At 35.9% G+C, this 27,148-nt stretch overlaps 1 protein-coding gene across 5 annotated transcripts in view; it reads right to left on the bottom strand.

The window, feature by feature from the left end:
* The window catches only part of SSBP2 (single stranded DNA binding protein 2), a 334,115-nt gene that overhangs the window by 9,533 nt on the left and 297,434 nt on the right, over positions 1-27,148 (bottom strand). For all 5 annotated transcript variants that reach the window (XM_006143492.3, XM_006143490.3, XM_006143493.3 and 2 more), the window contains 5 exons: positions 19,683-19,718; positions 17,532-17,586; positions 13,893-13,963; positions 11,689-11,767; positions 9,572-9,600 (listed from right to left, as the gene is read on the bottom strand). In XM_006143492.3, coding sequence (XP_006143554.1) covers positions 9,572-9,600; positions 11,689-11,767; positions 13,893-13,963; positions 17,532-17,586; positions 19,683-19,718 — 270 coding nt within the window. The remainder of the gene's footprint in view (positions 1-9,571; positions 9,601-11,688; positions 11,768-13,892; positions 13,964-17,531; positions 17,587-19,682; positions 19,719-27,148) is intronic.

Below are 27,148 nucleotides of genomic sequence, written 5' to 3'. Positions count from 1 at the left end.
CATAACTTCCTTAGCAATTTTATTAATCAAACTTTAAAAGGTCACTGCTTTAATCAACATTTTCCTTTAATTCTACATGTACTTTACCGATAACACTACTTAAACTATTTTTTTATATGAACCATCAGGAGGAAGGGAAGTTTACAATTATAGTTAAGAACAAGAGAGACACCTCGGGACTTGATAATTCATTATGTATTTTTAGAAGAAAAGAAGCTGAAAAGTAAACTGCTTTGGAACCTTTTCCTATCATTAGTTTAACAACAGTTACTTTGAAACGTTCCTTAAGATAAAATGGTTGCTAGTAACAATCTTTTTTTTTTTTTTTTGGAGAGGTTTTTGCTATAGGGTGTGTGCGCTCGCCAGAAAGACAGAGACAGGGAGACAGAAAGCGAGAAATCACCCCCCAGGGGGGATGGCCACACTGCAATCCCTTCTCCTCCATTTTCCTCTCGAGATCCTGGGCACGAATGCACTTGTGCCCGGCGTGAGTTTAAGCCATGGGGTCTGCGACTCAAACTGTGGTTGGCTACATGGGAGTCCAGAGACACAAGCCATTACGCCAGCTGCTGGTCCTGCAAGTAACAATCTAATCAAACACTAACTTAACAATGCATCATATCACATTCTATTCAAATGTGCTCATCCCAATATTACTGTGCAATTCTAGACATGCCCAGATATCTGATACTCAGTACCAGCGGAAAATGTGGAATGGGATCCGCATATAAAATGTGTTTGTAGAGTATTATAACGGACTGAGGGAACTCTTTCAAGGCCCAATTTACTGACTTGTTAACAAAACAAAACAAACCAAACTTCAGGGTTAAACCTTTTTATTTATTATTGCAAATCGAAGAAAGATTTTAGTTTCTTTTTCCTAAGCCATTGCCATTTTATATTCTGTTTCAGAATAAGTTCTAGGATTTTTAAAAGAAAATTGCTCTAAGGATTTTGACTTAACTAAAACAAGTTATATCATAAACATTAAAATTTCATGGGTGAGTATGTGCTTTTTTAGAATATGGTTAAACTGTAAAGCAGAGGCAGGTAGATGAGGTGGTGGAATACAGCTTGTATCTTGTCTGCTGTGCACCCCACAGGGAGGATCTGAGAACGCAGCTTCTCTGAAGTCCATAGGAGCTCTATAGGCCAATGAACCCCGAGGGCTCGGGAACCATCAAGGGGATTCTTTTTTATTTTTTTTTTTTGATAATTTTTTCTCTGGAAATGTTAGTTACCTAAGTATAAAGAAAAGCAACTGTACTTTGAAATGAAAATGGATAATTTCATATCCTGAAAACTATGTTAAGTAAAATTTAACTAATGTGCATTATTTTAGAACTCATTAATTACTAAGGTTATTAATTAAAAGTAAACGTTTAAAAACAAATGATCATGTTGATTTAGCTCAAAAAGGAAACTAAATGTATGAAAACATCATAAGATTTACCCCAAATCGTTAAGTCCTTTCGGTAGTGGCAGACTTCTGTCATTTTATACATAATGGAGAAACTGGTAATTTGGGGATAAAAGATAATCTAACATATATACAGGGGTGCATTTGGAAGTGACACATCCTGACAGTCAAGGAAGTGTGTGAAATGAGTCCTGTGCACCCTGACGCAACCTTACACCCTCAGCAGGGCATGAGGTGCCTCAAGGGCGTGGTGCGCGTCTCATTTAGATGGGTTGCTTTCAGTCTCTGCTACGCTTTCGCCATATAGCATTTCTTGATTTATAATTTTGAAACTTAAGCTAACTTCAAATATGATTCTAATTTAAAGTGTAAAATATTTAGAATTTAAAGAAAGATTTAATTAAGATCTAAATACTTTCAAAATCCTGCGAGGGTTATTATTTCTGTTTTCCATGCATTATTTTTTATGAAGAAAATGTGTCTTAGCATTATATGTTTTAGGGGTACATAAGGATGTTGAGAGGAACAGTAAAAGGACACATTTGGGACCAGCAGATGGTGTAACGGTTACGTCACTGGACCCCTACATAGCTGACTGCAGTTCAAGTCCGGGACTCAGTGGCTTAAAACTCATCCGAGTGCATGTATGCACTTGACCAAAATCCTGAGAGGAAAATGGAGGAGAAGAGATTGTGGGGTGGCTGTCCTCCTGGGCAGTGATTTCTCTCTTTCTGTCTCTCTGGAGAGTGCACGCTCCCTATAGCCAAAAACAAAAAGCTCTCTCACTTAAAAAAAAAAAAAAAAAAAAGGATGACATTTAGTTTAAAAAATGAAAAGAATATCAGATCTCTGAAACCTACTCCTATCCAGCTAACTGAACTGTATTTGAAAAGTATGAAGTGATGGGACAAAGTATTTATTTATTTTTTACCTGAAATAATCTGCTCAAAATATTGTGAAAATGATACATTTCCTCAGTGGGAGTTTTACGGAAACTGCGGTGCTGTCTGTGATTACGAGCGACATGATGAAGGTACAGGCTGAAGAGTGCACTTGGTGTTGGCACCCAGGAATAGCTGAGACTGTGGGACCTAAACCCGGCCCAGGCCAGGGGAGGGGGTGGGTGGTAAGGAGCTGTGCAGTGCCTTCTCTACTGCAGCTGCGTTTGTGCGCAGTGCCTCCAGCAGATTTCATCATCAAGGCACGAAGATGATGCACAAAAAGGATTTAGGCTGGTTGAAAAGGCACTCGATTACTTGAGCATTATGTAAGCAGGGAACAGGGAGAACAAAAGAATAGAAGTGAAGATTACTTTTGGTTACATTAAGCATGTCGGTTACACTTCTCATTTCTGTTACTGTGTACTATAGTCCCTATTTATACTCTAAGAATTTAGCTTGAGAAAAATATAGTTAGGATTATACTGATTCCATCTTTAAGGGATTTTTATTACAATAGGCGGGGAACTTTCTTTTAAGCTATGTCATACATGAATGGTGTAAGCATGCACATACACACACACACTACACCACACACATAATTTCCGCTGGCTGCCACAGTTAACGCTCTTGGACTCTCTGAACTCTAATTTCATCTTGCAATTATTCTTCCATATTGTCTCATAGTTAGTAAATTATTAACCCTTCTTTCATCCTCAAATATTGTTCAAATCTTTTCTTTTTTTTAAGTTTTTATAGGATATGTATGCTTGCTGGAGAGAGACAGAAATATATACAGAGAGAAAGCACCATCTTGGGGGATGGCCATGCCATAATCCCTTCTTCATTCTCCTTTGGGATTTGGGGCACACATGCAAATGTGTCCTGGTGTATTGGATCAGCCGTCAGGTTCAGGACTTGAACCACACAGTCAGCTGTGTGGGATCCAATGCCTTAATCACCATGCCACTGGTTGGCCCTCAGACTATTTTAAATTCAGAAAATTTTAATATTCAAATAATAAAAGTGAACACTTTAGAAATCATGGCTCTACCTGTAATTAGAATAAAACAATACCGAAATTATTCTAAGCCCTTTGGAAGTGAATTTTGAATTAATTTCTCACAAGCTGCTGGTAATGAGTTTATAAAATGTTGTTTTAACTCTGCTAGTTTTCTAAAAGAAAAAGCAGAGTTTTCTCAATGGCTTCAACTGAGCTGGAATTCTGGTCAGCATACCTGGGATGATGGTGGAGAGCTCTATAGTTGTCAGTTGTGATGTGGGATCTCTAAATGGAACCAAGATTCTTTTTTTTCTTTTCTTTCTTTCTTTTTTTTTTTTTTTTTTTTTTGAGAGGTTTTTGCTATAGGGCACATGCACTCTCCAGAAAGACAGAGAGAGACAGAGACCAAAAGTGAGAAATCACTCCCCAAGGGGGATGGCCACACCACAATCCCTTCTCCTCCATTCTCCTCTCGGAATTTTGGGCACACACGCACATGCGCCCGGCATGAGTTTAAGCCACTGGGTCTGGGACTCGAACCGTGGTCGGCTACAAGGGATTCCAGCGACATAGCCATTATGCTAACTGCTGTCCCGGACCCAAGATTCTTGAGGTCAGAAAGCTATCGATTGAAGGACTCCTCTGATAATTTATTTTAATCTTTAAAATGCATTTCTTTTATGAGCATTAGAGACAGAGATAGAGACTGAGGGAAAGAAAGCACACTTGTCAGGGTCTCATGCCATAATCCCCTGTCGGCCTTCCCAGCCGGCCAAGATCATGGGTGTATGCACCCAGTGTTGACGGGCTGACCAGGGAACAGAGCCCAAGATCTTCCGTATGGAAGTAGTAGTGTACTACTCACCGAGAGAGTCCTCCTCTGATGACTTAGGAAACATGATATGACCAGATCCTGTCTTTTCGTACAATTTTTTTCCAAACTCAAAATATAAATGTGTAGTGTAGATGTGAACTGTAGAATATCATTAGGTGCTTTCCTTCCAAGAAAACAGATCATGTGCTTCTCTCCACCCTAACTCCTAAAACAACTCCAAGAGGATATATAGTATTCCTTTGGTTAAATGACGGACTTTTCAGTTGCAGAAAGGATAAAAATGATTTTACATTTTATTAAAAAAAGTCTAGGGGCCAGCAGGTGGCATGGCAGTTAAGGGTGCTGGACTCACACATGGCCAACTGCGGTTCGAATCCGGGACTTGGTGGCTTGCTTTTTCACTTTACCTCTCCCTCTCTCACTTTGTCCCTCTCTGGTCAAATTAAAATAAACAAATAAATAATGTCAAATAAAGTAATTCTTTTAAAGAAGAGTCTTCTAAATTAAAGATGAATTCTGCACTTTGAGAAAGATACATATGAATTTTTACTATGTAATCCTTAATGCAACAAGAAAAAACTTTGAAACTCTTCATTTGAAGTTTTGAACTCATTTTGTCACTGAAACGGTGTTAAGTGTAGCTGATGGTGTGGGCTCCTAGCTTTGTCCACCCGAGATTGTATAGCTAATGAGAAGAAGAGATTTAGCAAGAGCATCTGCACAGCACTTAGCAGCCCTTGGCATATGTTCGCACTTGATTCTCAACAACTTTCTGAAGTAGCCAGGGACTAAGCTACAAGCTCAAATTAAAGCTAAAGAAATTCATAAAGAAATGAAGTGACACATTCCCACAACTTGCAGTAAAGGAATCAGGTTTTCTGATTCTCAATTTGGTACTCTTTATCTTCCATATAATGCTTGAAAATGGACTCAAAAGTTTTTCTAAAAATTATTCAACCCCAGTGTTTGACAAAATGCAAATTTTAACTGGAGAACTCGGAAGATGTAGCTACAGACCTAAGAGAGATTTTGAGCAAAATTACTAATGGTGAAGATTGTCTTTTGATTCATAAACAAGAATGATTAGAAAAGTAGGATTGAAGTGAATGAGCCTAAGAAAAGAGAGAAAAAGAAGGTAAAAGATCTTTTTTTCTTAATTGCCAGAGGGCATGTATGCTTACCAGAGATAGAGAGAAGGAGAGAGATAGAGCATCCCCAATTGGGATGTGGTCATGATGCACCCATTTCTCTCCATTCCTCTATCCCATCAGGATTCGGGGCACACAGGCATATGCACCTGGCATGTTCTTTAAGCTACCAGGGCAGGATTTGAACCACGGTTGGCCATGTGGGAGCTGGTGCCCTATGCACAGTGCTAACTGCAGTGCTATGAGTCTGGCCCAAGAAATTATCTTGAGATAGCTGGGAAAAGTGGAGCTAGTGACTATGCATATTTCAGAGTAAAAACCTGAAAAAAAAAATGGGCTCTGAGTGAAAGAGTTGGGGAAAAAAGGATTTGGGGAAAGGGATCTGTGAGTGGGGTCTTCAAAGAGTTCATGAAAAATGTACATTATGAGAAAACTATGCATGAATTAAAAAAAAAACCCTTTGCACCAAAATAAACATGTAATCTCATCTCCCACAAACTCTCTGAAGTGCCCTCATGTAACATGCATGACGCTGCTTCTAAGAGGAACCATTTCTATAGCGTGACAGTTGCCAGTAGGGCAGCTGGGTTAGAGCTGCAGTTGGACAACCCAGAGACCAGGCAGTATGCACATGGGCTGCTTAGGAGATACAACTAGTCGTTTCCAGTATAGGGGATTTCAAAAAGTTCATGGAAGATGGGGTTACTGTGTAAGACAGTTTTGGGTGCAAACAATTTTTTTGCATAGCTTTTCCATAACATGCATCTTCCATGACCTTTTTAAAGACCCTCCTCCCTCATTAAGCAGTATATTTATTACTTAGGGGATAATCCCCACATTAATTTAAAAGTACACAGACTTTACTTTGTAAATGTTTTTCCTTATTATTTTTGTTTGGTGTCCTCAGTTATATTGAGCTTCCTGAGGGCAGAGACCATATCCTAGGTACCTCTGGATTTTCAGAGCTCAGCATAACACCTGGGTGTATTAACATTGAACAGAGAAACTTCTAACTATAAATCATTTGAGGACATTTATTCACAATCGTTTGTGTTTGAACATATCTTTTATATCTCCCCATAGCGCAAAAGGCATACTCAGTATACCAAAGTACACAACAGGTGATCAACTAATCCTTAGCAAATAAGGAATATATCATTAGGCAAGAGAATGTTATCAGCAGTGGGCACAGTATAGTGGAAAAAGCTTATATCCAAGAGTAGGAATGGAAAACAAGCACAGAAGGAATGCAATAGATCTGATGAGGGCAGATTGGAAGATTGACATTTAATTCATCATTATGACTCTGCATTTAAAGATTTTAGAGTGCTTTATAAATTACAAAGGGCTTTCCTATAGAGATTTTTGTTTGTATTTATCTAATATAAAAGGCTATCAGCTGTTAGTGGAATTTTTAGAAAGATGGCATGGTGATTCCACTTTTGTAAGATTAAGAGTCATCTCTAGATATAAGAAAATGCTTCTCAAGCATGACATTAGAAATTTCACTGAGTACAGTACAGCTTAACTCATTTGCTAGAATTACCTGAGATAGCTAAAACTTTCACGGCTGTGTGATATGCAAGGCACCTCCCAGAAAGAAGGCACTAATACAATTATACAATCTCATTTTTTTTTTTTTTTTTAGTTTATTTCCTTTGAGAGAGAGTGTGTTCAGGAGGATGGGGAGTGGGGGTAGATGTGTGCACTGCAGTTCCTGCCCACCCCAGACTTCCCAGTCAGCCAGGATCACAGGAGTGGGCTAGGCACATACAGGTCAACCAGGAGAGCCAAGCCAGTGATCTCCCACGTGGATCCAGCAAGACTCAAGCTGCATGTCACCGCCATACCTCTGAGCTGGCCCAGGAGCCATACTTTGCAAACGCTTCATGAACTCTAGTTCTCACAGAGGTAAGCTACTGCCCATTATAAATATTTGTTGATTAATACAAAGAAAAAGACTGGGACCAGCAGATGGTATAATGGTCATTGGACTCTCACCATGTAGTTGACTGTGGTTTGAGTCCCAAACCCAGCAGCTTAAAACTCATGCCGGGCACATGTGCATGCATGCAGAGAGTCCTGAGAGGAGAATGAAGGGATGGCAGCATAGCTATCCACTCTACGGCGTGATTTCTTGCTTTCTGTCTCTGTCTCTCTGACAATGCATGCACCTTACAGCAAAAAACTCTCTCAAAACAAGAAAAAGACCTTTCTGCTTTTTTCCTAACCACAGATATTCAAAGTACCTATAGAACTTGTGAGGCCAGGCAACCAGGATACTACAGGTATAATGTCAAAATTTCAATTAAACTTTTTTTTAAGCTTGAAGTTTTAATTTGAAATGTTTCATAGCTTAATCAATCTCACTTTATTTCCTTGGCATCAGGAATTTTACATTACTAAACATGAATATAAATTAGAAATAAAATTAAAAACAAAGTCATTCTTTAATGAATTCTCTATTTACTAATACAAAGCAGACTTCTAAGAATCATTCAAGTGGTGGCTACTAATGAATTCTTATCATCCATTCTAAATATATTAGACCCACAGAGAACTGTTTTAAATTCATCGTGACCTAAAAAAGTGTAATTTAGGTATTAGTCTTCAAAAAATATAAGGCATTTGAGCAAAGAACTAATTTTAGATGCTCATATTCCTATAGGAATAATGTAGGAAGGCTCACTTTCCTACTTGAACTAATATACTTTTCTTTTAATCACATTCTACCTCTATTTTGGGAACTAGAATAATGATTGCAGATACCAACATTATCTAATGAAGGTTCAAAAGACCAACTGAATTGTATAAACACAATGGTCTTATGACATACAATGACTATGTTTGCAAATTTACCTCTTCTTACATTGTTCTAGACATCTTCACATTTTTTAAAAAATATTTAAACTTGGGACCAGCAGATGGCATAATGGTTCTGTTGCTGGACTCCCACATGGTTGACGTGGGAGCTCATTATAGAGAGTAATGAGCCATATGCAAGCATATTCGTAACTCTTCTGAAAATTTTAGTCAAGTAAACACCAAAACTGAGAGTCTTCTACCTATGGTTAGAGTCCCAGACACACCAGGTGCATGTGCATGCATGTCCAAGGTCCCGAGAAGAGAATGGAGGAGAAGACCTTGTGGCATGGCTATCCCCCAGGGAGTGATTTCTCACTTTCTGTCTCTCCCGTGAGCATGTGTGCTCTATAGCAAAAAATCTCTCTCTCTAAAAAAAATAAATAAATGATCTAAACTGTTAATTTGCTTTATGAATATGTAACATCAAAATGTGATTAATTAGCAACCTTAGCATGTTTAGAAATACTCGTTTAATAAAAATTGTGGTAATTTATTATTATTATTATTATTATTAAATTTGACCAGAGAGAGATGGGGGAAGAGATGGGGGAAGTGAGTGAGAAAGTAAGCCACCAGGTCTGGGACTGGAACTATAGTCAGTCATGTGGAAGTCCAGTGCCCCAACCACCATGCCACCTGCAGGTCCCAGAAATACTTTTTTTTTTTTTTTTTTTTAGGTTTTTTGCCATATGTCATGTGCGTTCGCCAGAGAGAGAGAGACAGAAGAGAAAAGGAAAGTCAGAAATCAACCCCCTGGGAGGATGGCCATGCCACAACCCTCCATTCTCCTGGAATTTTGGGCATCCACAGTCACATGCCCGGTGTGATATTCAAGCTGTTGGGTCCAGGACTCTAACTGCAGTTGGCCATGTGGAAGTTAAATAAATATATATATAAATACAAATGTGTATATAAATATAAATATATATGTAAATAAATATAAATGTGCCAAAGGGTATATGTGCTCAGCAGAGAGTGACTGAGAGAGAGAAAGCGAGCAAAAGCATCCTCGAGTGGGGCGTGGTCATGCCACAATCCTTTTCATCCCATTTCTCCCTCCTGTCATAGCTTTGAGCATGCATGCAAATGTGCTAGGTCTGTTTTTCAAGCTGCTGGAGCCAGTGCTCACACTGCGGCCATCTGTGTGGGATCTGGCTTCTGAAGCACAGTGCTTAGCTACTGTGCTATAGCGTCGGCCCTATATATTAACATCTTTATTGTCCATGTAAGTATACCTACTCTACTATCTTTAAATTAATGTTAGAGAATAAAACTCATAAGGCTACTCTAATAATTTTAATGAGAGTTCTTTGTGAAATAAAATACAGGTAAAAACCAACGCAGATAATACACAATGCTCACCTTGGAAATACTGTCCATATCTCCTGAGCCTGAAGCAAAATATGAAATGAAATACTTTATTAGGTAAGATTTCATTTATATGCTAAATACTCTTTTAAGGAAATGCAGTATACTATATGCATTTCTAGTGTATATCTCTCCAGGTTTTGAATTTTAATAAACTCCTTTTTCTTTGATATTGTATGATGATCAGTACCATCTGAGGGCAATGCATGGAATCCTACCTCTAGTTCCCAATCATTTTTTTGAAATGACAGAATGAAAAAAATCGTTGTTTAGAGATTTCTGAAACTGAAATACTAGAGATCATTTATATATCCTAGTCAAGTAAAAAATTTAAAAAGTATGTAACATATACTGTTGTCGATCTTACTATGTATTTTCTGAAAATGATGCTATAGGAGATAAAAATATAAAACAGATATATACAACAATATGTGACAATATTCTGAGCCATACTGTATTGTAATAGCCAAAAGCCAAGTATTCTTAATGATATTAAAAAACTGACAGCAATCAATATTTGTGGTAATCCATTAAGACTAAAAATGTCTTCAAAGTATAACCTTATATTTCTATTTTGATCCTTGGAGAAGTGAATAATCAATATTAATTTCTTTTGGTATGTAAGAAACTAAATCATACATTAGGTAATAAAAACAATAATTAGACCTTTGCCACAATATTAGCTTTAAACTGTTTTAAACAATTCATTTTCTTGGCACATTTTAATAGCACAGCATTCAGTCAACATCACAAGTAATGCTAGGCTTATTAACATGATTAATTTGTAAATAAACAGGCATAACAAATTGTTAAATACAGAATGCATATACGCAATCATGTCTAATATAAACATGTACAATAATGTTCATTATAGAGAGTAATGAGCCAGATGCAAGCATATTTGAAACTCTTCTGAAAATTCTAGTAAAGAAAACACTAAAACTGAGAGCCTTCAACCTATGACCAAACATCATCTTTTTGTGAATAATTTTACAAATAAAAGGATTGGAAACTGAATTATTTTACAATAAATTGGAAAATAAAACCTAGAATGATGCTGTCCAGTAGAGCTTTGTGTGACAATGGAAATGTTTGTCTAACATGGCTAGTAACGTAGCTGTTAGCTACAGGTACACCTGCCACGTGGCAGTGCAACTGAAGAACTGAATTTTAAATCTTATTTAATTTAAAAATAAAATTGGCTAGTGGCTACTGCAATTAGACAGTAATAAAAATCAAGACTGAAATCTAGGTAAAAAAAAAAAAATATATATATATCCTTAAAAGCACGGAAGTTGATTATTGTGCTGCAAATAATTTGTAAATAACTTTTTGATTATTGAAGTTATATAGATGCTCAAAGTATCAGAGGGAGGTATTTTCTGACCTAGACTGAGGGAGTAAAATCCGTATATACCTCCTATTGTCAACTTTTGAATTAGTTTATGATCATGTTATTTAAACATGTAGTGTACTGTATGACTTAGCCAACTTTGTAACAGTTGTCTCTATTTTCCACAATTGTAAAACTTTCTATTCATCTTGCAGATATCTGAATTCATTTGGTAAGAAGGCATCACTTATGAAGATTTAACCTTTAGTCACAGAATTGAAATAAGCTTCTTCATGAAGACAGTGTAGGAATTATCCAAATAGGACTCCCAATTTTATTTTTAAAAGGAGACAAACACTAAAATATAAAAACAAAATTAAGAAGTTCTTGCAGAGAACTGAAGTTTCCCTAAGAATGTATCCACAGGCTTCTGGAGACAAACAAACCCGCTGGGAGAACACTGGAGTTCTCTAGTGGAGACAAGCAGGATCTATGCCCAAAGCAGTGATGTCTCCTTTTATCATGAATACTCAGATTTTGATGGTGAAAGTAAATACCTGTAATATAACTAGGTTAGAGCAACTCTCTTGCTTCTTGTTTTCAAATGACCTCTGGTAACCATAACCAATGTACTTTAAACTATCGGTTTGAAGTAAAAGTTGAAGCATTTCAAAATAAGTAACTGGATATGGAAGAATTCTAAAAACCATAATATTCATTATGTAGAACTAAGGTTTCATTCTGAATTTATTCTCAACATCAAATTTGAAATCCTTACCTAAAGAGCCATTCATGTGATGTGACTCCATCCCTCCTAATCCACCCATGGGGCCATCTGATCCAGGGCCCATTGGAAACTATTTAAAAGATGAAGAAAATGCCTGTGATCCCACTGAAAACAGTTGTCTCTCTCAAAGTTACAACATCTGTCTTTAACATTACAAGACATTGCCACATATTACTTTCATTTTCAAGTTATGGAGACTTTTTTTACTCAGTGTTTTTCAGCTGTGAGTTCTCTAACTGAACCACTCCACCTCTCTCATCTTACCCTCTCTGTGTTCTGAATGTTCAGGCTAATCCTCATTCATGTCCTGTTTTTTTTCCTTCAGATATCCTCAACTACAAAGTACACACATTCCAGAGCAAATGAGAAGATAAACATTCACTTCTATGATAGTGATAAATTTTTTATCGTGAACCAAAGATGAGTCTTAATAAGCTGCTAAAGGTATTGGCTTATTAATAAGAATAATTCAACATCATTATGCCATCACTAGCATTTTTTCTTAGCAGACAATCTATCTTTGTCCAAATGAACATAATAAATAATTTCATTTTATGGGTTAAATACATTTAGTTCCCCAGAGATAGCTGAATATAGCTAATTCTTCTTGGCAGTCTCAATTCTGTCAGTTCAATGATAAGACGTTCTACGGTGATTCTATATGACACTTTTTAAAGCAATGGAATTCTTTTTTCTTTTCTTTCCAAGTAAAATTTTAGGTTAGAAGCCCAGTACAAAACATATGTGTACAGATGTAGGGCTGGGATGAGGAGTTCATGTCTTGCCTCCTCCATCTTCTCCTCATCTCCTTGAATATTTCTGAGGAAACAAACTGGAGCCCAGTTTGAAGACAACTTGTCTATAATTACCTAACATTTATAGTTGAGACAGTCTCCTGAAAACACTGTCTTGAAATTTCCCACATAAAGCATTTCTTTTATGCTGTATGGCAAAGAATACTGAATGGTGTGTGTGTGTGTGTGTGTGTGTGTGTGTGTGTGTGTGTGTGTGTGTAGATGGGGTGGAAGTTGTTACTAATTGTGAAGGCTTTTAAAAAGTGGTAAAATATTGCTCCTAGCATACAACCTACATACCATCTCCTCTGTGTGAGAATAAGATGGTTTTCTCTCACTGTGGGCATACAAATGGCATGCTTACAAATTTTCCAGGAGAATGCCAATTCTGCTGCTAAAGTTGGGTATCTAAAAGTACATGGATTGATTTTTCAGTAAACAACTTAGAAAATACATATATATTCTCACTGATAAGTCAAAGAGATTGACTTTGCACTTACTCTTGTTATTCAGCTATCGAAAGCATAGTATCCATCTGGGCTAAGAAACTGGTGCTGGTAAGCCCAATAGTCTGTGAATTTAATTTGGTCTGAACTTAATTTTATCTGGTCCTCCACAATGTCATAAAAGACACTAAGACTATAGGCATGTATGTTTGCTCAGTTTAACATATAACATATATATGACTTAATTTTTCTTTAATTTTAGATACTAAAGATGTACCAATTTTGTATTAAAATATTTACCACTATATTAATTTATATTATGCTAATATATTAATATGTACTAATATATTAATGTTTATGTACACATGTATTGATTATAATCTGGTATAAACATTTTGCTAACAAGTAGGCCTAATATCATAAATCAATATTTTCCTGTGAGCTTTTGTGGAAAATCAGACCATACTTTAAAAGTATCCAAATTCTTCCCATAGAACTGCCTCAGTTCCATATTTAAGCCTTACGTTTTGTAACTGGAAGAAAAAAAGCATATCCAACTTCCTAATTTATTTTCAAGTTGATCAGCATTAAAAAGAATCACATAGAAGCAAATTAAAAATTAAGTTAACATAGGTAATTACAGATAACCTGTCATTTCCAAATAGTATATATTATTAATTATTTAAGCTACAATGAGACATTGATATTTTATAATTGATCAGGTTCAGTTTTACATTTAAATTGTACTGATATAAAATATTTTATATATATTTTATATTTTGTTTTTGTCAACCTAGAGCTTGCAAAATTTTTGATTTTTCAGATATACAATAAGTTCTTGCATAATAAAGTAAAAAGTTTAGACAATATCTAGGAATGGTGGGTACTTTGGAGTTGGGAGGTCTTCAAAAACATTCCAAAAGAAATAAAAACATAAAATAAAAAGAATACTTACATTAGGTCTATTAGGTCCAGGAGGTACTGCATTCATTAAAGTATACATATTATCTCCAGAGTTGGTTGAATCTGAAAAAAAATTACTTAATTAATATATAGCTTTATAGTCAATACCCAATAGGCATAACATAATACTCAAAAATGACCTGCACATATACATGACCTGCTGATGCTACCCAGTCATGGAGGCTGTCATACCAACGGTCACAAATACCTGGCAGTCATTATCTGGCTCCAAAAAATCATCATGCTGAGGTCATAAATTAGATATAAAAGGGCATAATCACTTCAGTAACTGAGGTCAAAGGAACATTACTTTAAAAATCTAAAAACATACAGTAGTTTTTCTTTTTTAAAAGAAAAAATATATATTATAAATACATATAAATATATATGTACACATATAAGAAAAATCTCATAACATTCAGATTCAGTAGCTTTTCAGTTTTCATTATTTTCTTAGGTTTCCCATAGACAAATATTAAAAAGTTTTTTTTAACTCATAATTAGTAAAAGCTTGCTCTTTCTGAAAGAAAGATTAGAATAAGAGGCATACAATTGGAATAAAAAATTCTTTTGATTAAAGTAAAAGCCAGCTTCTTCCAGCATAACTTTCTTTTGCATAACTTTCCTTTCCCAGCATAACATTTACTAAAATTTTTAAACTTATTTGATGTTTGTTATAATAAAAATAATTGTGATATATATCCATATAAATATATATAATATTTTATAGTACATTTTAAACATTTGTATTTTATATGTATTAGCTAATTCTAATTAAGTATCATTTTTATAATATAAAACCTATTGAGAGATCAAATATTTTATATTGAGGAAATATCAACTAGCAACTATGGTTTTCTATTTTTCCACAATTATAGTTTTCTTAAACATAATGTAGCAGGTCTACTTTGAAAAATGATATGTTTCAAAATTTTGTACTGATTCAAGACAGAAGGAAAGAAAATAATTTGTTTTCTCATGACTGCAACCCCAAAATGGGAAATAGGGCATTATTTTTCCTCTTGCTGTGTGATTACTACTAGATATTAATAAGATTATTATGTTAGTATGTACCAGTTATGCAGTAGGTGCTATGATGTGATTTTTTAGTTGACTACAGAGAGATTTATCAACGTAGACACTTTTGAATGAATACAGCATAATGTTGAAAAGTTGGAATGCCCACCTTAGGCTGATGCCTATTAGTTCATGCTAAATAAGGTCCCCACATGCTTTTGTGGTCTTAATTCTTTTCACACCTTCATGTATTCTCTATTCCTGTGAATCAAGGCTACTTTTTCTTTCCTGAACATAACCGACCTCCAGATTTTTGTTCTTTCTTTCTTCAAGTACCGTCTCCCTATCAAAATTCTGCTCACTGTTGGGGCCCGTTTCCATTGCTACCTCTTCTATGAAGTTTCTTTTTCTTACGTTTCCACATGCAAGAGCGTCCGTCTGTCCCTAATTCCACCTTGCATTATAGTTCATATTTGATTTGTTTTTTTCTTCCCTCCTACTTCCAGCTAGGATATATTGGGTTGTCAGGAAAGTCATGATGCATTTTTGCATAGAAAAAAATAGAAATACACATCATGACTTTCTTGATGACCTAATAATAAGCTCTATGAGAAAGGTAAGGTGACCATGTCTAACTTACTTATCTTGTGTACTACACAACAAATATTTGTTAATTTAGATTTAACCAATGGAATAAACTCTAAATACATATAAAAATAAATACACAAAGTTATCTTTCAGAAATCTTGGATTATTTTTTAAATATGCAAACCATCAAATGGTTTTTCAACAATATTAACTTTACTCTTGGTCAAAGGAAAGTGGGCTATATATTTTATATATGCAGAAATAATGAAATTATTTTCAAGACCATTCTAGAATATAACTTCATTTGAAGGAAAAAAATATGGAGTGGACTAGGGTAAGCATTTTCTAGGAAATGACTGGACTTCTTATGTACAGAAAAATTTTACAATAAAATCAATCTCTGACACCTTTTTTACCGAGGGGTAGTGGTCTTAATATCACAGGAATAATCATCATTCAGGATTGGTACTAAGAGTCTACAACAGACTAAGAAAATATAATTTTCTAGTAATTTCTGGCTTAAAAGGAAAAGATGCTAAGATTAGTTATCTGCAATGTTTAGTGTTCCTAAAATTTTTTTCTTCATCTTGTAGTGTTTATTAATTGCATGCTATCACCATAAATTAAACATCAGCCTCACCATATAAGAATATAAATGTGGGTGAGATGATCATGTCTATAATTCTGTCCTCAACAAATTGTTTCATTTCCAGTGAAGATGCTTTGAGGACAAAGATTATGAGACATTTATAAATATATTCCAGAGAGTTTTGGAAGCAAAGTAAAACTGTGTATTAATTATAAGTTTATGCATTTTCTAAGTTTAAAAGGTTCAAAATTTTAAAACCATTATTTGATATGATTAATATGATACTTAATTTCAAGCTTCCATCTAGCTTTGATTTCAGCAGACCTTAAGAACATATGAATTTAACAGTGAAACATATTAAAAATGATTTCTGATTATAAAAATTTTCCATCTATTTAATTATCCAGAAGGAATCACTGTTAAAGTTTTAGCCTATTATTTTTTCTACTTTCTCAATTTTTGTGTTATATACATTTTAAAATAAAATCATGGTCATTTTGTATTGAATTACAACATTTATTTTTCCATGTTATTAAAGATTCTGAAAATAATTTTAATAGCAACATTATATTCCATCATTTAATAATTTCACTAAAATGTAAGTAGGTAGGACAATTGTGTCTACTATTTCATTACTGAATATAACAAATGGAAATTCTTCTACACAAATCTTAGATTCTACCTCTAATAATTTCTGTTATTAGGATTAAAGAGTCAAATGGCATAAACTTTTTCATAGTTCTTAAGGCAACATATCAGAGCACTTTTCTGGGAGGACTATGCCAATTTAAGCTCCTACTATTAGAGTCCCTATGATATAACACATTTAATCGTCTATATATATAGTCTGTAATAATCTAAAGAAGAAAGAATAAAGATAACTAAAATAATTATATATAGAAAGATTATGAAAATCCTGGAGTATATTTTAGTTTAGAAAATTAAAGAAAAAGCTTTCCCACTACACAGTAAACTTATTAACTAATTAATAAATACCTATAGACACACAGGGTAATTATGACTGTAAACACATCTTACTAAGACAGTAAATGTGGTGGGTCTGATTTGCTATTTTAAACCTGTAGATCAACTAGTTCACATTTTACTTATGTGGAATTTTTAGGCTGTAAGATCTGGACCTTTTTCTTATTTACAAGGAATCTTTAAATTTGGTAATTTATTGGGCAATTCATAAAGATTTACACAGTTTTCATTCTGATTAAATCTGTTACCCACACAACAGGAATTTTCTGAATATTTAAGCAATTGGATAACAGTAGTTTAAGAACATCACTTTTTCCTACCTGGTACCTCTACTCTACTCTGGAACCATCATGAGATAATTAATACTACTAACCTTTTTTTCATAGACAATGTAATATTTAGTGATTTTATTCTAATAATCAAATGCCCATGCGGCTAGTTTGATTACAATACCTGCTGGACTAGGCATGATGGGTGTTCCTGGTGGCCCTCCACCTCCTGGAGGACCCTAAATAATTATACAAAATTTCAGTAAAAATAAGGCATTTCACTAAACAATATAAAGAAAACAGAAGAAAAGTTAGACTTATCTCAATAATAATCCAATTTGAATACAACAGAAAAAAATATTTTCTCCATCATTTATTATCATTGAATGCATAATCGTTTCAGTATTATGCAAAACATAATTTAGCTTAAATATGTTGAGCTTGTTTTGACAAGTTTCCAAAAACAATGAGTCTGCAACGACACTGATTTATTATTCATGACTTAATCACATCAGGTATAATGAGGTTAAAGAGAAACCATTTAATAGGGCTATTACAAATCTATAAAATAGAAATAATTCATGTGTATTTGTTACTTAGTTTAAATTTCTTACTTTTTATTATTGGTTTTTAGAGGAAACTAAAAACCAAAAGATAATCTAAATAAATTAGAGATTTGTATTTTTCAAAAATTCTTTCATGTGATTTCTTTCTTCTGTCAGTATCGATTGCAACACTTTCAGAGCTCTCTAACTTCAGCTATTAGGTCAGTTACAAGTGAGAAGCAATGCTGACTAAATGTTGTGGATTACTAAGGTTGTGACTACATAATCAAATGGAAATGGAGATTAGATCATTTTAAAGTTAATTTCCAACACCTCAAGTGCATAATTCAGGCAATGGGATTTAGAAGTTTTGAAATGCTGTATATAGAGTGATCAGATTAACTCTCTCTCTCTCTCTCTCTCTCTCTCTCTCTTTTTGCGCTATAGGCCATGGGTGCTCATCATGAAAGGAGAGACAAGGAAAGTGAGAAATCACCTCCCAGGGGGAATTACCACTCTGCAATTCCATTCCTTCTCCTTCATTCTTCTCTCAGGATTTTGGGCACATATACACATGTGCCCAGAATGATTTTCAAGATGCTGGGTCCCTGGACTTGAACCACATACTCAGACTTGTGGGATACAGCTGCCCTGACCTCTACACCACTACTGGCCCAAATTAATTCTTAAGTGGCTAAATCTGTACTTCATTCTAAGTATGTAGATACAATCTATTAATGATTTCCAGTAATATATGTACTTGCTACTTGTTAAACAACTTAAATTTCTTTCAAATACAGGTCTATAATTTCATGAAAATACATCTCAGGCTTACTTTTAAGTGACTTGAAGAAAAAAATAGGTTTCATCAAAATTTTCTTACTTTCATTTTTGTTTCATAGAAAATGGGAAGAAAGTTAGACTTTTTTAGCTTGTATAGATTATAGGAACACTGAACACTACTAAGTCCACAGGTCCAAAGCTGTGTGTAAATTTCACCATGTTAATAAAATAATATTTTCACAGATAGAAAAATTCTCTATGATTTTATTCTTCTGCAGTCTTCTTTTCTCACTTCAATTAGCCACCAGCACCTCTAAAAATGTTTTCAGGAAAGATTTTTCTTTTTACTCTTTTATCCTTGATTTTCTGTTAGGCATTTCTTTCCTAAATATTGTAATAAACTTTCTTCTATAGTGCCCTTGAGATGTAGCAAGGATCATAATGTGATGGTGATTAAAAGGTCATTTTTAAGATTAATTTAATTTCACATCTACAAAAATTATTGGAAAATTTTAACATGTACTAAACAATAAGAAAAATAAGTGTTCTCATTTCTAAGAAAGACAAAACTAAAAGGCCTCGCCAAATGACTAGTCATTGTTTTGCTATCTAATTCACTGCATAATCGGGAGAAAGTTGAACGACTTATATTTGTGGCGGGTAGGGTTGGAGAGGGAGAGTCGATTATTTTCTTGGAGGACTGCAAATTCAAGCATATCCCTGTGTAACTGGGGATGGCTCTCTACATGATTGGATAGTGTATTGTACTGGTTTCTGGAAACATATGCTGAAATAAAACACAGTACACAGGGCAATTCTGGCCAGATTGATAACTGTTTCACTAATGAACATCAACATATGTACTGAGGTTGGCAGATGAAACAACTCAAGATGTTCATTTCTTGGCCAATACACAGGGGCTCTTCTTAACATCTGGACAACTATTTTATTGCCCAAATAAAACGTAACATCAATTCTTATGAGCAAACAAAACCAAATGTACTTACTACATAATTCCCAGGAGATGCTGAGGAGTATGGTATCTGGAACATGAACAGGACAAAAAGATTTTTTTTTGATTCATGTGGAAATATGTAGACTGACCTAAAATGATTCTATTTCTTGACCTTTTCAAATACACCACAAAAAATAGTAGAAGATAAAGACATATATATCTGTTTAGGTCTAGAAAACAGTAAGTACAATATTCTCTTGGGTTTATATAAGACAAAGTGAATTAGAGTCCAGAGGAGTTTAGACAGAATTACAGCTGCAAGTTGTATTGGTTTCAGGAAGTTGTAAACACTGCTTGACACTAATGACTTATTTTGTAAGTAAAAAGATATGTATTTGTACAGCTAAAAATAGAACCAGAATTTTTAAAATTAGCAGACTTTATAGATACAACTTCAAAGCTATGTGCCTTTCTTCTGCTGTTGGTAAGACAGGTTTCAGGCTACTGCATTCATGTAGTGCTGGTCAATACTTAACAGATAGATCTTGCCTTTCTAATTAGCTACCAGCAAATAATAAATATGAAAGGGTTTGTTGATATGACTCTCCAAGGACTACTAATTTGTCAGGGGATCAGATATGGAAAACAAATACCCTCTTTCTCTTTAAACCAAGCTCTTAACCAAGCTCTTTTCTAGCGATTGGATGGTATTAATACCACATTGCAGGCCCAGCAGTTAGTGTAATGGGTATGTCGCTGGACTCCCACGTAGTAGACCGTGGTTCGAGTCCTGAACCCGGTGGTTTAAACACATGTCAGGCGCGTGTGTGTGCATGCCCAAGATCCTGAGAGGAGAACGCAGGAGAAGGGACTGCGGCATGGCCATCACTCCTGGGGGGTGATTTCTCACTTTCTGTCTCTCTGTCTCTCTCTGTCTCTCTGGTGAGCACACACACCCTATAGCAAAAACCTCAAACACACACACACACACACACACACACACACACACACGCACGCACACACATTGCTGTGATAATTTAAGAAATAAAAACAAAGGTTAGCCTTATACTAGAACAGTTAAAGGCAGTGCAAAGGAAGCCAGGGTTTGATATGGCTGATCAGAGTCTGCGAGCCTGCTTTTGTGCCTGTACCAGGCTGTTTTGGTTAACATAGCTCTGAAATATATTTTGAGGTCAGGCAGTGAAGTGACTCCTATTTTATTCTTTTTGTATAGTATTGTCTTGACAATATGGGTCTTCTACAATTCCAGACAAATTTTAATTTTTTTTTCCTATTCCTCTGAAGAATGCCACTGGTAGTTTGATTGGAATCAAGCTGAATTTGTAAATTAATTTGGGTAGAACTGACATTTTAATTATATTGACTCTTTAATCCAAGAACAAGGATTATCTTTCCACTTTCTTTTGTATCATGTTCAATTTGTTTTTTCAGTTTTCCTTAGAGAGGTCTTTCACCTCTTTGGTTAGGTTTACTCCTAGGTATTTTTTATTTTTTTGTGGCTATTGTAAATGGGATTATTTTCTTCAATTCTGCCCTAGTCTGTTCATTACTGGTGTATAGAAATGCTATAGAATTTTGTATATTGATCTTGTATCACACAACCTTAACTGACTTCATTTGTCACTTCCAAGAGTATTTTCATGGATTCTTTTGGATTTTATATATATATAATTATGTCATCTGCAAATAGGAATGATTTCACTTCTTCCTTTCCTTTTCAAATGCATTTTGTTTCCCTCTCTGGTCTGATTATGTTGGCTAGGCCTTCCAATACTACAGATCAGGGTTCAAGTCATGGCCCTAGTAGTGATTTACATGGCAGGCGTGGGAGTGGCCCAGAATCCTGATAGGAGAGAGACTTGGAGAAAAAGAATTGTAGCATGACCTGGCCCCATAGAAGAGTACTTTTTTTTTCTCTCTCTCTCTTTCTCTCCTTTCCTCCCTACCCTGCCCCACACACCTATGCACCCTCTGGAAAACAAAAACAAAAACAAAAACAAAAACAAAAACAAAACTCCAAAAAGCTAGAAAAAGGAAAACTGGAAAAAATTTTAATCTAAAAACTGGTCCTTGAATGTGTGTATTAACAGGGAAAGTTAAATCCAGTTTTGCTGTGTTTATTCCCCCCCCCCCCACAGAGGGTGGATGTGCTCACCAGAGAGAGACAGAGAGAGGGGAAAAAGTACAAAGCATCACCCCCTGGTCTCTTCATTTTTCCAGCTTGTCAGGACTTTCAGCAATGACATGCATGTATCCAGCATGTTTTTCAAGGCACCAGGACTGAGACTCAAACTGCAGTCAGCCATGTGGGATCCAACTCCCTTAACCCACTAGGCCTCAAATATTTTCTTTTTGACAAAACCTCACTTGTATGAAGATTCTTATATTCAGAAGAGATATTTTTGCCTTATTCTGAAAAAAGTCAACAAATTACTATCTACTTTGAAGACAACCAGGGCCAAATAGGGCCTTTAGAGTAAATAAAAGGTTATAATGCCTGTACTCTAAGCACTCCCCTCCAACCCAACGCATGCCATATAATTAAACATAAAATAATATAAAACCCATGAAGTAAGTATAAGGAAGTACAACAATGCTATGATTTACCTTTCATGAATACGTCTTTGGTGCATTTTTGGAAATACTTCATATTGAGTTATTTAAAAAGCTTTTTCTCTTCATTGTTTAGTGTCCTTGCTGTGCCTTAAGCATAGACCATATGTCCCTGAGGCCCTCTCTGGGCTGCCTCTGGGTAACTCAGCACTGCAGATAGCCATTGAGTCTCCAGCCTCACTAGTAGTGAGGATTACTTCTGCTATGAGTACTGAAATTCTTATGGCAGTAATCGATTTTACTAGACTCAGTGAATGAGTACAACTTTGCTCTCCTGGCCGCCTTTCAGTGTATAAACTACCACCTACCCTCTGTTTCTCATTATTTCAAACATGTGCATCTGCCCTCACCATATCACCAACGTATCTGCTGGATCCTACCACCATCTTCATCTCCCTGTGTCCTCTGCATTGGCTCATGTTTTTCTGCCACACTGTATCGCCTATATTGTTCTTAAGTAACTAAAAATCTAACTACCCGTTAGATCTTTGAGGTGTACAGTTTAATGCCTTCCTTTACAGTATACTTCCCTCTTTTAATTTCCTGGAGTGTGGATGTACTTACTGGAGGAAAGAGAGAAAGAAGGAAAGTGAGAAAGCATCCTCCCTACCCCCACAAGACCCTGCCACAGGGTGTGGCTGTGCCATAATCCCATCTCCTCCACTTCTCCTCTCAGGATTTTGGGCATGCACACACATGTACCCAGTATACTTTTCAAGCTGTCGGATCCAGAACTCGAATCATGCTATTAGTCATGTGGGATTCAGCGTCTTAACACCACACCACCAGCTGGCCCACCCTGTTTTCTATCTATAAGTATGAGCACATTGTAGAACTCTTTACACAGAGTTCTGAACAACTCCCTTGCCTGATATCTTTTCTATTTCTCATGACAATTACTCCATATTCCAACCAGAATCATCTTCTATCATAATTGTTCCATTTTGCTTAGTGCATTATTTCTCTATTAGTTTACAACTAAATTGTCTCTATCCCTTTCCCATGGTACGGTCAGCACTTTATTTTTCTCTAAAATATCTTAAGATCATTATTCTAATGTCTACTTTGTTCATTTCCATCTGTTGGATCACTCCCTAGCCAACTATTCTGTTTTATAGCAGAAATTTCCTGGACAGAAACACAAAGTTCAAAATATAATCATGCTCTCTAATTTGTACCTGGTCTTCACTAAGATCGGGAAGCATTTTGGCTAAGCCTTCATGGAAGTTCTGAAGCGTACTAGTAAGTGCTGGTAAACTAGGTAATCTTTGGGGGTAGGAAGAGTCACAATCTGTAGCACTTGCCCATTTCTGTAGTGTAAATATTCCCATAGCTTTTTAAGTTCCCAAATATTTAACAGTGACTCTTTTGAGCTGGCCCTTATGGTAATTACAGCATGCTGAGGGGATATTTTGCGCCCCTGTCATATATTGAGCCACCTAATTCTTGTTATGCCTTCAATTTCATCTCAACCTCCCCTTGTTTATGGACTTAAAATTTCATCTATGGGCAGCCCTATAGCACAGTGGTTAAGTGCTATGTATAGAGAGCTAGATCCCACATGGTTGATTACAGTTCAAGTCCCAGCCCCAGAGGTTTGAAAACATGTGTGGTAGCAGGTAAGCCTAAAATCCTGACAGGAAGAAGAAAGGAAGGGAAAAGGATTGTGGCATGACCATTTGTTTTTGGAACATGATTTCTCTTGTCTCTGTGGCAAGCCCACATGCCCTCTGGCAATAAGGAAAAAACATTTATTCATCCCAGGTAGGAAAAAAAAAAAAAACTCCATGTTTTCAAACCTAGCTCCTCTTAACCTCTTTTAATTCTTCTAAGTCTTTGCTCCTTTTATATTTTTAAGTTTTTCTCCATGACTTCTTCAAACATAGTTAAGTATAATAAATGTCTTATAACAATACTTTTTAAAAATCTGTCACCTCACTTAGTTGTTAAATTTCTTTCCATTTTCCATGTCAGGCTTTTTTCAAATGATTTATTTATTCACTTACTTTTTTAATTTGATGAGAGAGAGAGAGAGAGAGAGAGAGAGAGAGAGAGAAAGAGAGAAAGAGAGAAAGAGAGAAAGAGAGAAAGAAAGTGAGAAAACAAGTCATCAAGTCCAGGACTCAAACCATGGTCTGCCATGTGGGATTGTCCAGTGCCTTAACCACCACGCCACCTGCTAGCCTCCCCCCATGCCAGGCTTTTTAATTGTGGCTTATACTGTTTCTACCTCATATTCTTCAATGATTTCATTCAAGTTCAGCATTTAGGTTCCTACACCTACAACTATACTGAACCTACACTCTTGAAAGTTGCCTACAGGCCCTGACACTTGAGATGTGTAACAGTACAGGTATTAGTACTATGTGGGTACAGAATATATATTTGAGCTGGGCAGCTGGGACTTGAGTAGAAGCCCAACAAGAAGACAAGAGGGAAAACTAACATTTAGTTAGAAAGAAAAAAAGAAAGGTAGAGAGAAAGGAAGAAATTGGAATTACATAGTCTATTTGGGAAATGGTATGAACTTCACAGAGCAGGAGCTAGCTACTTTGTGTATGACTGTTACTGTACAAAATTACACATGATGTGTGACTTCTATGCAGTTACGGTAATTAATGAGGCTGCAAGGTAAGACTAAGATTAAATTTACGCTATAGGAAATAAGGAGTTGCAGGTTGTAGAGAGATGTGTTCAAATTTATGTTTTAGTTGAGGCTACACAGTGGCATAGCAGTAAGGTGTGGTGCTCAGTGAGGCCATCCCACATGAGAAGACTTCTAGTTCAAGTCCAAAGGTCTCCCTGAGTATACCTGGCTCACATGTGCCCATGATCCAGGTCTGGCTGAAGGTTGTGTGTAGTTTTTGGCATCAGAGCCCTATTGGGGATGCTATCTATCTGTCAGGCTCTCTTGTTCATGGAAGAAATAAATGAATAAGCTTAAAGAAATATGCTTGGGACCAGCAGTTAGCGTAATGGCTATGTTGCTGGACTCCCATGTAATTGACCGCCGTTTGCGTCCCAGACCCAATGGCTTACACTCACGCTGGGCGCGTGTGCGTGTGTGCCCAAGATCCCAAGAGGAGAATGGAGGAGGAGGGATTGTGGCGTAGCCATCCCCCCTGGGGGGTGATTTCTTGCTTTCTGTCTCTCTGTTTCTCTCTGTCTGCCTGGCTAGCGCACAAGCCCTATAGAAAAAACCTCTTCAAAAAAATTATGCTTTAGTACAATAACTCTAAAGGCATCATGATGTGAACATAACTTAGAAACTATTGCAAAGAGTCTAGGCAAGAGAGTATAAACAGAGTTGTAGTGAGTGATAATTAAGATAGGCAGAAAAAGAGAATTTGGTAGTCATATCACAAACACCTCGGTAGGGCTCAGTGACAAACAAGGTGTGGCAGATATAGAGAAGGAAGAAATTAAGGTAATTTTTAGATTTCCAATTTGGTGACTGGGTTGATCATTGTGCTAGTCATTTATATATAAAGAATTCATGGAAGTAGGGCAGGATTGGTGAAATGTCTGACATGCTGCATATGAAGGTACTAGCAGACGTTGAGATAGATCTGATTAACAAATATTTAGAAATATCGATCTAAAACTTACTAGAGATGGGGACTAAAGATACAGCTTCAATTGAATAAATTTCCATTTTTGCTGGACACATACTTGATTTAGGATTTGACTAGATACCATGACAGTTGAATCACATGAAAACATTAAAAAAATTATAAAAAGTCAAAGAAGCCTCTTTTCAGAGGCAGGGAGTAGGTGCAGGTTGGCTAGGAAATGCTAATCTGGGCTTATTCCTCAACACTGTCAGGATCAAGTCTTTAACCTTTCTGTGGCATGCTTGGAATAATAAAAAAGTACTTTATTAAAATGTAGAAACATAAGGAAACATTATTAAAATGAAAAGAAAAACATTTAAAACAAGGTTAAGGGATCAAATATTTCAGATATAATGAGGACAGAGAATAAGCTGTTGTGTTAGCCTGGTAAGTAAGAGATCACCAACAACCTTAGTACGGGACTTTCACGAGAATTGAAATCAGTTGAAAAGTTCATTCAATAAACCTTCATTCATCATCTGCTATGTTTCAGGTACTGCACTGTCATACAGTGAGGAATGAGACAGGAAGCCCAAGGAATTCCTTATCTAGTAGACATGTGGTGAGGGACTGGAAGTGAGAGGCATGAGATGGTAGGAGACCTAGGAAAAATTGAGAGGAGTTTTCTATTAGCTATCCCCTCCCAATGGGAGGAATGGAGGACTGCGGTGTAAGGTTGTCTTGGGATTTTGTTCACTGGCAACATTTGAGGAAAGTTCCCACCAAAGGAAAGGGACAGACTGAAGACTCATTTGGAAGAGTGAATGAACAAGAGCTACAAGGAAGCTACAAGAGGAGGAATAAGAGAAGGGAAGGGTGGGCACTGGAAAGAAGAAATATTTCTATTGTTGAGGCAAGAGGAAAAAAAGAGGACCTAAGGTGTGATTATATATTGGATGGGAAGAGTAAAATTGTATAAAGTTTAATTTTTTCTAACAATTATAGAAATATGCATTTGGTACTGTGGCAGAACCAAAGGTATTCTACAGATACTTCATATTTAACATTCAAAAAAAAAAATAAAACAAAATTCAGTGTCTACCCTCTACCCTCTAAATTTGCTTCTTTTCCTGTGTTCCTAGCATAGCTATATTATTCCCATTCTTCCAGGTACCTAGATTTGAAAGTCTGAAATGATCAATGTTTTCCTTCTCCTTATCCCTAAATCCTTCCTTTGAACCCATGCTTTGCTCAAAATATATTAGATAAAATGAATGATAAAAACGAAGATGTAGAAAATAAGCAAATTCAGGGGACTACAAGGCCAGAA

The sequence above is a fragment of the Tupaia chinensis genome, unplaced genomic scaffold (genome assembly GCF_000334495.1).
Source record: "Tupaia chinensis unplaced genomic scaffold, TupChi_1.0 Scaffold000099_1, whole genome shotgun sequence".
NCBI classification, from domain to species: Eukaryota; Metazoa; Chordata; class Mammalia; order Scandentia; family Tupaiidae; genus Tupaia; species Tupaia belangeri.
Note: the sequence above shows the minus strand (reverse complement) of the source record. Positions and strands in the feature narration are given on the sequence as shown.